Source organism: Sphaeramia orbicularis, chromosome 8 (assembly GCF_902148855.1).
Source record: "Sphaeramia orbicularis chromosome 8, fSphaOr1.1, whole genome shotgun sequence".
Lineage (NCBI taxonomy): Eukaryota > Metazoa > Chordata > Actinopteri > Kurtiformes > Apogonidae > Sphaeramia > Sphaeramia orbicularis.
This window is the reverse complement of record NC_043964.1, coordinates 27,413,921-27,428,714: the sequence shown is the minus strand read 5'-3', so window position 1 is coordinate 27,428,714 and position 14,794 is coordinate 27,413,921. Positions and strand designations below refer to the sequence as shown.

At 37.4% G+C, this 14,794-nt stretch overlaps 1 protein-coding gene across 1 annotated transcript; it reads left to right on the top strand.

The window, feature by feature from the left end:
- The first annotated feature begins 856 nt into the window (after positions 1-856).
- socs3a (suppressor of cytokine signaling 3a) lies at positions 857-3,587 on the top strand. The gene is made up of 2 exons (XM_030140729.1): positions 857-1,068; positions 1,638-3,587. The coding sequence occupies exon 2, from the start codon at positions 1,776-1,778 to the stop codon at positions 2,391-2,393; it is 618 nt and encodes a 205-aa protein (XP_029996589.1). The 5' UTR covers positions 857-1,068; positions 1,638-1,775; the 3' UTR covers positions 2,394-3,587.
- Positions 3,588-14,794: the final 11,207 nt, after the last annotated feature.

Here is a 14,794-nt window from a genome sequence, read left to right as displayed (position 1 = left end):
GTCATATTAAGTCATGATAAAGAGGTTTTTTCGGTAAGACTTAGATCACAATTGGAATAAAAGTGGGATGGGGGGGCGAGTTTTTTTCTTGTCTTTTTTGTTCCTTTTTTCTTTTGGTAAGGGCTTTGTAACTGTCCACAAATTTGCCAGTTCTGGGAAGTTGCTTGTGAAATATTAAGATCATATTTATAACTAGAAGAGCAGTTCCTGACATTAACATGGATGCCTTGAAATTTCACATAAATCAGAAAATTACCAGAAATAAAAAAATAAAACCAGGTTATTTAATTATACTCTTCTTTTAAACCAGCTGTTGCTAGAGGGAAATAAAGCTTGTGAATGTGCTTTAACTTCCCCCACTCTCTATTTGTGGCGCCCTCTATGGGGAACTACACATGTGAGTTGGTATTAACTGTGAATTTCTCAGAAACTGATTACACATACTATCTCGGTTATCACTGAAAGATGACTTCATTCTTTAAGCTACAGCTGACCTTTTCAGATAAAAAGACCAAAAAGAATAAAATACAGTAAATTAGTTCTACTTGCTTAAATCTGAAAAGGAAAATAATTTGTGTATTTTTTATTTTTTATTATATATATATATATATTTTAATATAAAGTGTTTATTATAGTGACTCTATAAAAATACGCACTAGGTTACCAAATGTAAATACCTCTTGCTTGGAATCCTTAACTTCATTTTGGTGTAGCATCGGGGGGAGGGGACTTCTCATAGCAGGAATCCTTAAAAAAAATAAATAAAAGCTTACTGACAATGTGCCAACAGAGACGACTTACTGGAATACATTGAGGAGGCGGAGTCAGCACAGAACTTATGAACACTTCTCCCTCCATGAACCGCTCCACTCTGAAGGCGCAGAGCACCAAGCAGCTCTGAGCTGACACGAACCCAGGAAACTACTTTTACAAGCTTTAGGTTTGTTGCCAAAATAACTCCTAAAGCATTTTGACTATTGTTTATAGTCTTCTGACCACTGCGAACAGCATTTATCCGGCAACACTGCAATATATGGATTTAGTACAAGGACCGGGGAAACATTAAAGGTGAGGATCTTTACCTACTTTCTTTCTTTCTTTTTTTTTTTTTTTTTTTTTTTTAAGCATCTACTTGTTAGCAGTCTGTATCGAATAACTAGTCGTTTTTTAATCTAAATGAGTTTTTTTTTTTTTTTTTTTATAATATATTCAACCCGGTCATGGCATTTAAATTGCGCAACCAGGATTACGCGCCGTCTTTACTGGAACTGACCGTGGTGCCTGCGTCCCGAGGGCAGATTACACAAAAAAGTTTCCAGAAAATTGCTCAAACTCAAATAGAAGTATCTCAGTTAAACAAACCCTTAAAGCTGCAGCTCCATTCACATAGACAAGGAGTTTAAAATACTTCTTTTTTTTTGTGCTGCGTTATTTTCCGTTTTTACTAGAGCTGCTAGATGCGTAATGTACAGAACTTCCACATCTGGAAAAATAATCAAAGTTTCCAATAAAGCTGCATGAGTCCACGAGCATTGCTTAAGACTTAATTAAAACAATTCTAGATGACTATGTGAGGCTGCAGCTGAAGTTTGACTGGACATAATTTTTAACTGGAAATCCTTCTCTTGTCTCCTCAGGTGTTTGATTTCCAGACAGACCTGGACCCCCCTGCACACCCAGACAGCTGTTTTAACCTCTGCTTGACCCCACCTCTGCTTGTTCTGTCTGTGTGGTGCCCAGAGCTCCCCATCCTGCCTAGAGTGGGGCACAGCGCCATGGTAACTCACAGCAAGTTTGACTCCGCAATGAGCAGCAGCCACTTGGACTCCAACATGCGGCTGCCTCACCGTTACAAGACTTTTACCTCTAAAGCGCAGTACCAGATGGTCCTTTCTACGATCCACAAACTCCAAGAGAGTGGCTTCTACTGGGGCGCCATCAGTGGAAAGGAGGCCAATGCCATGCTGGCATCCGAGTCCACCGGCACCTTCCTGATCCGGGACAGTTCTGACAACCGTCACCTGTTCACCCTCAGCGTCAAGACGGTGTCAGGCACCAAGAACCTGCGTGTCCAGTGTGACCCTTCATCCTTTTTTCTGCAAACGGACCCTAAAAACATTCAATCTGTTCCTCATTTTGACTGCATCCTCAAGTTGGTCCATTACTATATGCCTCAGAGCAAAGGGAATGCTCGCAGTGGGAGTACTTACTACATCTACTCTGGAGGGGAGAAGATCCCCCTGGAGCTCATCAAACCTCTGTCCTGTAGTCTGTCCACGCTGCAGCATCTGTGCAGGAAAACAGTAAATGGACACTTGGACATTTCTTCTAAAAGAGACCAGCTCCCTCATCCTCTGAAGGAGTTCCTTCAGGAGTATGATGCTCCTATCTAGAGGCTTTGGACTGATGCTCTTGAAGGGGCAGAGACTAAACTGAGGAAAGAAACTGGAAGGCTTCAGCACCCACCGTGTCTGAGGAGTCAAAGGTCAGGACTGAGCTTGTCAAAAGGAGCAGTTCAGAGCCTCATTAGGTCCACATTTCAGGACGAGAGACACTGGATTGAGGACTACAAAGAGGGCTAAGACACACAGGGTTCTGCTGTGAACTGATGTGAAAGAGAGAACCCCCACTGTTCTGCTCTGCATCACTAATGACGTCCAACTGACTGAAAACTGAAGTGAGGTTCACAGTCAGCTGTGGAGATGACACGCAGGTTCCTTCTGCTGCTGCTAAAGTGAAGCATGGGCAGCTCACACACATCAGCCTCCGAAAATTATCCATCCATTAAAGCTGGACTGGCTTTTATGAAGAGAATAGCATTTTTGCTGACGTTGGATGATAATCACAGACATATTAGACACGTCTGTCCAGCATCCTGGTATCTCTGACCAAGTACTGTATTTGCTGGAAATACACAGACAAAAGGAAACGCAGATTAAAAATGAGTGGACACTAGTTGCCTTTTGAGGCCATGTTTGTGCCAACCATGATGGGAAAGGGCTGAGCATTTTTTTAGAAGATGGATCATGTGATATCTTAAAATAATGAGAGGAATGTTCCTTTTTTACATAGTGGAAGTTTTTTTTTTTTTTTTTACCAAACTTGCCTGAACCACCAGTTTTGTTTGTGATGGAATTTGACTGAACACAACAGGATCTTGCTTGAGTTATTAAGAATACAGATCCTAGCAAACCCTTAGAGCCAAACTTTTGTACGACTGCAGTGGTGAGGACATATAGAGTAAACACCAAAAGATGTAGTAGTGGCACAGACAGGGTCCTCATTGTTTGCAAATGAATGTATTAAATATCTCTCTTCTTCAAATTTGGAGAACAGATGACACATATCTTATTTTCCTGTCTCTTTTTTAAAGTAATGTTTACATGTGGGAAGATGAAATTGTAAATCTGTTTAATCCTGTCTTTTATAAAGATATACCTTTTTCCAGCCAAATCCAATGGCTGTGGATGCTTGAAGATATTTGAGAAGTTTAACGAAGCAAGCAGACTGATACAACTTTGCACTTATTTATATTTGTACAAACATTTCTTTAATTTATAATAAAAAAAGCACTATTTTTATATGAACTTTTGTCTCATTGTTTGATTTGTGTTGTGACATGAAACACTGAATTGTAGGTTATCATGATTTCCACCTCATCTCTAATTAACTAGTAGGTTAATTGGGTAATCTAAATTGCCCATAGGTGTGAATATGAGAGTGATTGGTTGTTCATCTCCATATGTCCAGGTCTTTATTGAAAATGAGAATCATTTCTCAACTAACTTATCTGGTTAAATAAAGGTTAAATTAAAAATCTCCAGTTCTACCTTCAGATTACAGCAGCTTTTTGTAGAAATTACAGAAAAAAAACTACTTAAACCATTAAAATGTCATCAGTTTGGTTACACACAACAGATAACAGTCTTTTTTAGTTCATCACTGAAGTGTAATATTGTCTCATTCTAATTTTCTGCGCTGACAATCTCTTTTTGTGATGAAATTGAGCAACTGTTTCAACAAAATACACCAGAACTCTAAATTAAAAAAGCCCTTGGCCAATCTTCTACAGAAGTACTGATGTGACTCACTGGTTTCTTTGGAGGTGAAGCACAGCCCAACATGCTCCCACATGCATATACACAGTGACGCTGCATTGTAGTACAGACCTTTGTAGTTATTGTCACACCCTGCACACAAGCACCAGTGACACATGTCAACATGTGATTTCAGTACACAGGAACTTCAACACAAGTTCTATTTAGGCTTACGTGGTAGTCGAGCGGGGTGTTGTCAGCTCTGTGGAACAATGTATTCTCAGGTTGAACCACAATGTGTCTGATATGTGTGTGTTCACCTGCCTCGCAGACGCTGAAACAACAGCCAGACACAGGTCAACACACAGTATACACAGAGTTCACTCAATTAGACACAGACACCAGACCAGCTGCATTAGAACTACATCAGTGTGCATCTGCTGTGTGAATTATTGTTGAGATTATTTTTAGAATAACACATCCTGTGTTCCATGGGCCTCTTTCCTTTCTAAAAGCTGTGCAGGCTTCAACTGATTTCATTCGTGCATGGGTGTAGGAATATTTTTGCTTGATTATCTGCATGAATTCTCGAAAATGGAAATCCCTCTCATCTAAACACTTGTACTGAATGTTTATTCCATCTGTTTTTCTTAATGGCCCAAAATAGTGTTTCTGAGATGACCCCTGTTTTAGTACATAGTTTATATAAAGGACTGTGACCTCACTGACTGTGAGCAGAAATACATGCACAGTTATGACAGACTGCCGCAATGATGGATGAATGGGAACCTGCCATAACATCCATATCCAACATAATTACGGGAAGAGGCTCCTGCTTCAACAGCACTTTACGTTTTCTCAGAGTAGAGGTGAAAACACTGGAGGGTCTCTGAGGGGATTGGACTGTGTAAATGGGGGAAACAAAATCAGTTCTTTCTTTCTTTCTTTCTTTCTTTCTACGACAACACTAGACTTAGAGGGATAATTATAATTGGTTTAGAGGCAAAAAAAAAAAAAAAAAAAATCAGTCTTTGTTCCAATATAGGCTTTAAATATTTAATAGTTCTTCCGAATATTCCATCCTACTTCAGAAATAACTAAGTCAGAGGATTTATTGCTCCAGTAAGCCTAAAAGTATACAATATGCAAGACAGAGTATAGACAGATGGAAAAGTCATCCACAAAAAAAAAAAAAATCTTCATGATTCTTCACAAATATAATATGACTATTTGAGGTAAGATTGAGATACTGAGTAACTTGTGAACGTGTGACGTGATAAATATAAAAAAAATTGTTTCATTCTGAGAAATTGTCTGATTGTCTTAGGGTGAATTTTACACACTATGGTTATATATCAAGATCTATCATGTGCATTGCACCAGGGAAAACAGCTGACACCCGTCTAACCTTCCGTGGAGGCCCATAAAAAGCACGCCGCTCAGGAGAAGTTCACTGGAAGTCAGTCATGTGATTCTAGAGAACAAGCTCAAAGGAGTGTGTGCTTACCCATGCCATAAATGTATCATATCTACACACCCTCGAGCAGTGGCTTTGTTGATGGCAACAATCTGAAAGTATTACAGCTCACCAGTTTTGTTCTGAGGAAGCATCGCTATGTGCCCCCACAGCTGTATTCAAAACTACCACAGATGACATAAAACAAAGAACTGAGAGGTGGAAGTTCACAAAAACCATTAATGGTACTCATTAAAGAAAGAGTGACAATATTACAACGTGAAACTCAAATGTATTTTCCCACTTTCTTGAGGACATTTAGTTATAAGTTGGTTTATCTTTATGTAGCATTAATAAAATGACAGAACTACAGCACATCATTGCATCTAATTATCTACATATATAACCTACATATACAACCAACATATGTCTAATTCCTATTTCTTGTGCTTCATGTAACCAAGTTGAGTAGATCCTGTGCGATTCATTAGCCGAATCATACTTAATCTGACAAATCCTTACTCATTTTATGGTAATGCTCTATTCGATAAGCCACCAGTAAAAGGTTCAGCTTTAATATTACTGTGATTTGTTACTCATTAATAATTTGCAGGTGTAATGACTGTATAATAATCAAAAGCTCATTTAAAAAGAGACCATTTGCTACCGCTAGAATGAGTTCATGGACATGTCCTCGAGCACAGTGTTTGATTACTGACATGGTGGGCTTATGATAAATACAGATTCATGTTTTGCGAAAATACACCCACGTCATGTCAAGTAAAATGTGGGATTTGGTGGATTTCGATGTGTTGAATTTGATGTCACAAACATTTGTCCATGAGTGAACACCCCCAGAGAAAGCAAACACTGCACAAATTCTCACACGCCTTACTTAAACTAAAGGTAAACACTAGATTAATTATACTCAACAAAATGCAGTTGCCTCTCCCTTTGAAAAATGACTGTTTGCTTAATGTCTCATCTTATTAATATATGCTCCCTTTTTTCTCATACTTTTTGTACGGAGAAAAACATCCCCCAATATACTCTGTCACATGTTTAGACTTACTTACAAGAACATCTGAATGGTAAGCCAGAAGGATGAGTTCTCGAAAGTAGGATAAACACAGGTGATATATCAGTGTCAGTTAGCATGTAGAAACCAAATTATCACAAGCAGCAAATGTATTTTGAAATAAGGAAGGCTTTTTATGTCTTTAATGTATTCAGGACTCAACACTTTTTCATACATTCCTGCAAAAAAAATGAGAATGGGTTCCAGAGGCCTGTGCAACCAGTCAAGCAGTAAAATCTAATATATCTCAACTAATGCTTAGCCGTTAGGGGATGTAGGGGAAGTTTAACACTTATCTTTCATCAGACAAGTTCTTATTACTGTAATTTCCTCTAATATAAAAAAGTATAACTTTAAAAAAGCTTGATAAAAATTTTACATTGTGTACCAATATTTAGTGAAAAAACTCAGGCAAGTCATAAGTTGTTGGGTATACTCTAAGGGATTTGTGCAAAAAATGGGAAAAATCTAATTTTGTGAGTAACATAACAGATAAGTCTAGTACAAAACTGCAGAAAAAAAGTGACATAAACAAGTGCAGATAGACAGAAAAGGGCATATAAAATCGATTACGTGACAAGTATTGTGTGAGAATGTGTTTGTGTATGAGGGAGAGAGATTGGGGGAGAAAGGGGGAAATGGGGGAACAGTAGAACAGCTGGTGCTAGTATAATTACCAATAACTAGAACAAATGCCCATAACTGTTAATATTATGTTAATACTCCAAATACAAGTATTAACAGTGGATATACTACAACTGCAACTGTTAGTACAAATAGTAGAAACCAATACCATCTACAGTCGTGGAAAAAAATGTTAGACCATCAAAAGTCATCAAAAACAATGGTTGTGTAATCAAGTACTAATGCCTGTGTGTATCGCGTGACTAAAACAGGTAGAAAAGAAAACATGGAATGCCTAAAAGCACTGTTTTTGTCAGTACAATGCTATAACTATTGATGTAAGAACTGGTGATTTTGCTTATTATCAAGAAAACATGGAAAATGTCTAGATATCAGCTCTGAAATTAAACTCTTATGAGCTGTTTTTGTTGTTATCATTATATTTGTCCAAACACATGCACCTTTAGTTGTACCAGGCATTAAAATGAACATGAAATTGAAGAAAACAAGGATGGTCTAATAATTTTTTTCTGTGACTGTATAATAATCACTATGACAACTATATGGATAAATGAGTGATGATGATGAAGGCAGGAGAGAAGAAGGACCACAGCAGCAGTTTCTAAAGTTTTAATATTAAACTTCAGATCATTTTAATATTACACTTTAGATTATTTAGCAATGAGGCTTGAGTGCTACATTCTGTTCACCTGTTCTGGAATGATAAATGACAGTATCCTCATATACTTGCATTTCCCGGTACTCCTATCAGAGAAGTGTGACCTGACTGACCCCTGAACGTTGCAGAAAGCTGCAGATGGTGCTCATACAAACAGGAAAGGTCTGCATCTGGGTCTTTTCACCTCATTTGCTCCTCATGACCTCTGCACGTGCACACACAGTAAGCTCAAAGTCCTGTCAGAGCTCTTGAATGCCTGGTGGAGAGCCTGATTCCCGCTCGTCTTTCCAGTTGCTCAGTCTGTTTACAATTCCACAACTGCTCGTTGCCATGGAGCTGTCGTCAATGAGCTCCAGATGCCAGATAGCTGAGCCAACCAGGGACGAGCAATGAGTCATCCCAGCCCGCAAGTCCCACCCCTCCAGACTCTTCTACGGGCACGCTCCTCCTGTTCAACCTCCAGGCCTCCAGATTTACTGTTAGCACTCCACTCCCCTGTTCTGTACTTCACTGCCGGACCATAATACCATAAATCTGCACTTCTATCTTCACTGTATTCTTTGAAACTGAATCCACAGTGTTGCTCAGGAGCTCTGCTTTGCATCACAGGGGTTTCCAAGCAGAGAAAATAAAAGAAAACAACATTACAAATGCTATAAAATTAGACCTGGATTATAATTCCACTAACAGAACTGACGGCATGACTACTTTTGGCAGTTGAGCTGCTGCTGAAACAAACACGGCTATTTTAGTCACTGCATATTTGAAGTATTCCAGGTTTCAATGACACAATGCACACAGGAAAAAAAAAACAAACATCAGGATTGCACAAGACGACATCGTCTGACTGATGATTTCTGCTGTCAGTAACTATGGCTGCAGTTGTTCCATAACGTTAAGCCTCTATACACATGTGCATGTAATGTTTGTATAAGTCTTGTTTATTTTCCAAAAGTCTTTTTTTATGCACTTAATGCTTCTGCATGAATTGTTAATTTATGCTTTGAGTCATAAAAGTGTTTCTTTCACTATAGTTGTGTAATTATGAGCAATTCAAGTAGGAGCAGGCCACTTTTACAGTTTTAGACTTCCTGGGTAATTTCTATTTTATGTCAGTGCTCTTTCGTTAAACTGTCTTTGTATAAATTTGGTACTTGAGTCACAAAAGAACATCGTGTCATCAGGTTAATGTGGTTCCCCACTCCTACGCAGTCAACAAACAACAGTCTACAGGTGACAGTCAGAGTTAGCACAGTTTTTTTATTCTCAGCAGCTACAAATACTACTATACTACTAGTATTAACACTACTATTCCATAGGTACCACTCATTCTGATCAGGTAATAGTAACTGTTTTTTATCTGATTCTGTTTTGCTGTCACGTGAGTTACAGAAATCCTGCTGACTTCAGGTAAATCCCTGTCTGTTTGTCTTTCTAAAAAAAAAAAAAAAGTTAATGACAGTTGGAGTGATTGTAAATTGTGATGTAAACATAGTCAGCTGAAAAGAAATCCCTAACAGTCCTCCTTCACTGCTGGGAAACACCCTCTGAGTCACTACTGCAAAAGAGCAGCCCGGTGTACGTTGCTTTAGACCAGCCCAGCCTGAAATGACGTTATTTCTGGTGCAAGAAATACTTCTCTACCTCAATGCTATGCAAATAAAACCTTTAGTGACAACATCGGAGTGCGCAAGGCTCCAGTACATGGCATCATATTATGAGCAACAGAAAAAAAATGTCACCAACAGTCAAACAACACTGAACAGATAGTGCACAATGGAAAAAATGTGCTGTGATCTTCAACAAGCTGGTTGCTACGCACCGCTGTGGTGATACTCTGACTCACTTCCTGATCATCGTATCAAAGAGGGAAACACTTTAAACAGTTCTCATTTGTTCATTATCTTGTCAGATATTCAAATTAATGAGCAGTACTTTGTTTCTGTCTGCTGTATGTCTGACACATTGGAAAAGGTGACCTAAAAACACATATGAACAATAGTTTCAGAAGAGAAGTAAAATACCTTATTCTAATAATTCAAGCATTGTTATGGGATGTTTTTGATTTACCTGGCTATTATGTAACTGCACTGTGGGGTTTTTTTTAGCTTGTTTTATTGGAACAAGGTGTGTCTGTCATATCGCACCACTGTAAAAAATGACCATAGAATCAACACCAAAAAGCTGTAAAATAGCAACATAAAAAAAACTGTAAGTGAAAATGCAATGCAAAGTTGTTTATTTGAAAAATGCTAACGATTAAATCAAATATAGCTGAAGTTTTTACAGGAAGAGTACGTTAATAAAACCAGCTTTGTATGTATTTCTATTGTTTTGAGAAAATAAAACTGTAAATTGAAAAACAATGTGGTGCGGTTAAAATTGCAAGACCATAATGTTGAAATAATAGCCTATTCTCATACTTTTTTAGAAAATAAAAAAGTACATTTAATATTTTAACCCTTTGTAGGGCACTCAGAAATACATTGTGTGTTGTGTGTAGTGTGTTGCTGGAGGATCTAACAAGACTTTATTACTTTCGCCAAATTTTTCAAAATTCAAATATTTTATTGTTATGTAGAAAAAAGGTTAATGAAGTCTCTATGTTTGGTTCCTTACCCATAAGTGGCAAAAAAAAAAATCCAAGTAATATATATATGAAAAATATAAGGGAAAAAAAATGTGAGGTGAAAGGAACATGTATTTAAGAACATTAGAACATCATTTTTAGAACATTAGACCGACATAAGTGCTGATCCAGACACCTGTCCACATCCACATAATCCCTTTGAACATCATTCCTTACATTAGTACCATTACTTCATGGTACTAAACAAAGCAGGTACACTCACTGTTCATGCATCCTCACTGTAACTGTTGGTGTCACTGTTTTGTAATGTATGTGGAAATTACCAAAAATAGTCACTTGCCTTATAAAGGGTTAAACACGTAAATATCACTGAAATCCAATGTTAAATATACATGTTTAAAAATGCTAAATCTACATGTTACTCCATAAATATGTTTACGGTTTGATGTGTTTTTTACAGTATTGTGCTGGTACCCACAGCCGCCAGTTTCTTTTCCATAAAAACAACAGGATTTTTTTTACAGTGTACATATCTGGTAAATGGTATCTGGTAAATCCAACAGTATGTTAGTACATGGAAAAGAGATAATGCCTAACTGTGCTTTTTATGTGCTGTACCATGTATCCATCTTTACTGTAATATTCAGTGTAAACATTAAGCCCCAACAGGATTTGACTTTAGTTTTGATACAGAAAAGGAGGACAAGTTTTGTGTGTAAGACAACGTGTTTGTGTAACTGCAAAAACTCAGCAGATTTTCACACTAAATATAAAAAAAATACAATAACTTCCTTCTTCTTGGGAAACCATATAGTTTTGCAAGAGAAGTCACGCAATTTTCCACTTAAGAACTTATTATGACCAATATTCCATTGATTGTTGAAACTTGTCAGTTCTACTTAGAAACATGTTGTAAAAAAAATGATGTGTAATGATAAGGACAGACGTTATCCACACTACACAACACACTACTCTGAAGGAGAACTTAACACTCCCACAGCTGCTGTGTTTCTGTGGTGTATGGTATCAAACTGAAAGTAGCACCTGGCAAATGCACAGTCAAGCACGAGGCCTGAGCAGAGTTCCTCTGAAATTTCCTCTGAAGTTTGCATTTGTAGGTGTTGTTATGGCATCCAACAAATTAACAGCTAATATTATCTGCTCTGGGTCATCACGTGACTCCTAGTGTGATTTAGCACAGTTGGTCCACCCACTACATGCATGCATTTTAAAAATAAATGTGTGAAACAGCTAGAAGGACAGTAAAACTCAGCATTTCATGAAAAAATAACGCTGAATTGAGATTCTTATACGTATCCATATTACTATCTGTGTTTGCATGTAATACAGTTTGCTTCAGGCTGTAAGCATTTTGCTAACTGTGCTTATCCTGGAATGCATCAGTCACCAGATAAAAGACTTTCAAGAGAACTGAGTGAGTTAAGGCAAGGCATGTCACGTGAATGCAGGCCTACCATTATCTAATTAGTGCTATCTCTGTAAAACCAATAGCATTAAAACAACAGCTGTGAGCCATGTGCATGGGGTATGCATTGCCACGTCACATTAACTGCCATGGGAAATCGTTCTTCTTATCAGGTGAATGACACTGGGTATAATTTATCTGAGTTGGATGGGTTTTTTTTAAACCATAAAGACCCAAACATACACTGGTGACCAAAATCATTTAGTGACATAAAAAGTTAAATAACTGTCGATCTATTAATCCTATCAATACATGTAAATAATTGGTGTAAAATGCAGTTTTTCATCTTTTCATGATCATCAGATATGACCCATTTGGACATTGTGAAGCTCAGTAGTTAACGTGAAAACACCATCATCTTCTACAACATTGGTTCACCAGTAAAATCCATGGAGTTGGATCAATGACAGTGAATGGAGGCACTTGTTTTTCTCTTCAGTTAATGATATAGTTCACTGAAAAAGTCACATCTTCTTCTCTTTTTTTTTCTGTTTTTGATATAATAACTCTTAGCTTTAATTTGAGCTTTTATGGACATCAGTCATAATCAGAAAATCAAATATAGGAAAATACCTGATTTTCATGCAAGAATGCAAAAATACTGAGCATAATATTAGAATAAATGGTGATAAATCACTTACGAAAAGTTAAAAATAGAGAAAAAAATATTTTGGAACTGGCACAAAAGTAGCACTGAGTCTTTATGGGTTAACAGGTGAATTAGCACTGGAATGTTGCTCTTAAAATGATCTGACCTCAATCTCATAATGAAAATAATGAACCATGAAGCGTGAGTTAAAGAAAAGTAAACCAGTCAAGTGAACTGTGTGAACAAACAGACGAATGAAGAGCAAGCGATCTCAACACTCACTCACTTGACATATTGATGGTGGTAAAACTAAAGGTTTTCTTGTCATTTATGCAAATGTAGATTTTAAGGGTGTTTAAGGCCAGTGCACTGAAATAACCAGACAAATAACAGGGAAAAAAGTGTTCATTGTAGAAAGGGACATCCCGTGGATTTAAATGACATTTACATTACACCAGTGTTTTTCAACCTTAAGGTCGGGACCGCATGTGGGGTTGCCTGGAATTCCTAGTAATTGATAAAAAAAAAAATAAAGAAAAACAAAAACAAAACTTACTAATAAAAATATATGGTGTGTTGACAGAGACAATCCCAATCCATAAAAGACATGACAAACTGTGAAGCTGAAACTGAAGCACTGTGGTACTGTTTATCTGTCAAATGTTCATTGTGGTCAGTTTCAGATGCTGCAGCACTTTCATAATTCATAGTTTGAGTTACTGTTTGTTCAGTATTAATTGTCAGCCTTGTAAATCCAAGCTGGACTGACTGTACATGTTCTGACCAAGGAAAATCAAATTGTCACTTTGTGCAGTAATCTACACCTGGCTTTTCTGCCTCCGTCCATAATAATATACATTATATAGACTAAATGTCATCTAAAATTAATATTTATTTGCAACATAGTATAGCAAACTATTACATGATCAAAAACAAATACATTTTAGCAAAAAAAAAAAAAAAGGCTCCGTTTTGAATGTCTGGGGTCGCCAAAAATGTGTGATGTTAAAATGGGGTCACGAGCCAAAAAAAGGTTGGGAACCACTGCATTACACCTTCATATACAGATTGTGTTGCAGGTCTACATATTGGTATGACTTAGGTTAAAAATAGAAAACCTGCGGGTTTAGAAGCACCCTTTTTTTATTACTTGGAAATCATCAGCTCAACAGCAACAGGCACTAAAAACTCTGGTTATGCATCAATTAACAAGTGACATGAATAGTCATGTTTGTGTATCCTGACATCTGCCTGGTTTTTACTTTGCAGGTGTACATGTGTCTTATTGTAAAGGTTAGCTCTTTACAATAAGAGAAGCTGAAATCAGAGCCGGGCTGGGTTAAACAAACAAGTCTTTCCTGTAACAGAGGTCGTCAGGTGACCAGGTTGACCTGAAACGCTCTGGTTGACTGCCGGAATGGCATGTCAGCAAAAAAGGGCGGCACTTACTGGATGTCATTGTCATTTAATCCAATGTACACAACTTAAATAAACATGCAAAGGGAATAATGCTAAATAAAACAGAGCATTGCATGAGAAGTTTTTAAATTAATTTCATGGGCTGTGATGTTTTTTAAACTATTTTAGGACTTACTGTAAAGGATTATAGCACAGGAAAGAGCCAGAGAGGAAATAATGTTTGGTCTTTTAAAGGTTCATAAGTGTTTAAACAGTCCTTGGCTTTGTCAGTTGGATTACTTGCATCCATTCAGTCATTTTCTGCAGTTGGTTCCATTTTAATGTTGTTTGTGAACAGATGGTTGATAATTCACCGCCTCTCACCATTCAATGAATAAAAGAGAACTGAATGATACTGAATGGGGAAAGCAAGCAGTAATAGTATTAAAAAAAGCTGTGACACAGAAAAACAAAACAGCATTTTCTGATTGTTTTACAGCAGTTTTGTACTAAAGCACACATTAATACTCCCTCACAACTGTGTACCAGTTGAAGCACATGGTCCTCCTGTGTTACAGATCTAAGTGACACATTACAGGCTGGGAGAACTGAGTGTCAGCTTTGCCCTGAGTTTTGTCTCCCAGACAGAACTTCACCACAAATAACAACAGACCAAGTGAGAAGAGTAAAATTAACCAGAGTCACTTTGTTTTAGATGTAACTACTTAGCTTTGATATTGAGTAGAAGTACAAAATCACTACCAAATGGACCACACTCAAAAACATCCCCAACAAATCGATGAAGAGGCAAAGTGCAGGGTAAATTCTCCACTGTGTACTCGTGATGATAGGAAGGG

Coding starts and splice junctions, on each gene's coding strand:
- socs3a (XM_030140729.1), top strand. CDS start 1,776: ATGGTAACTCACAGCAAGTTTGACTCCGCAATGAGCAGCAGCCACTTG.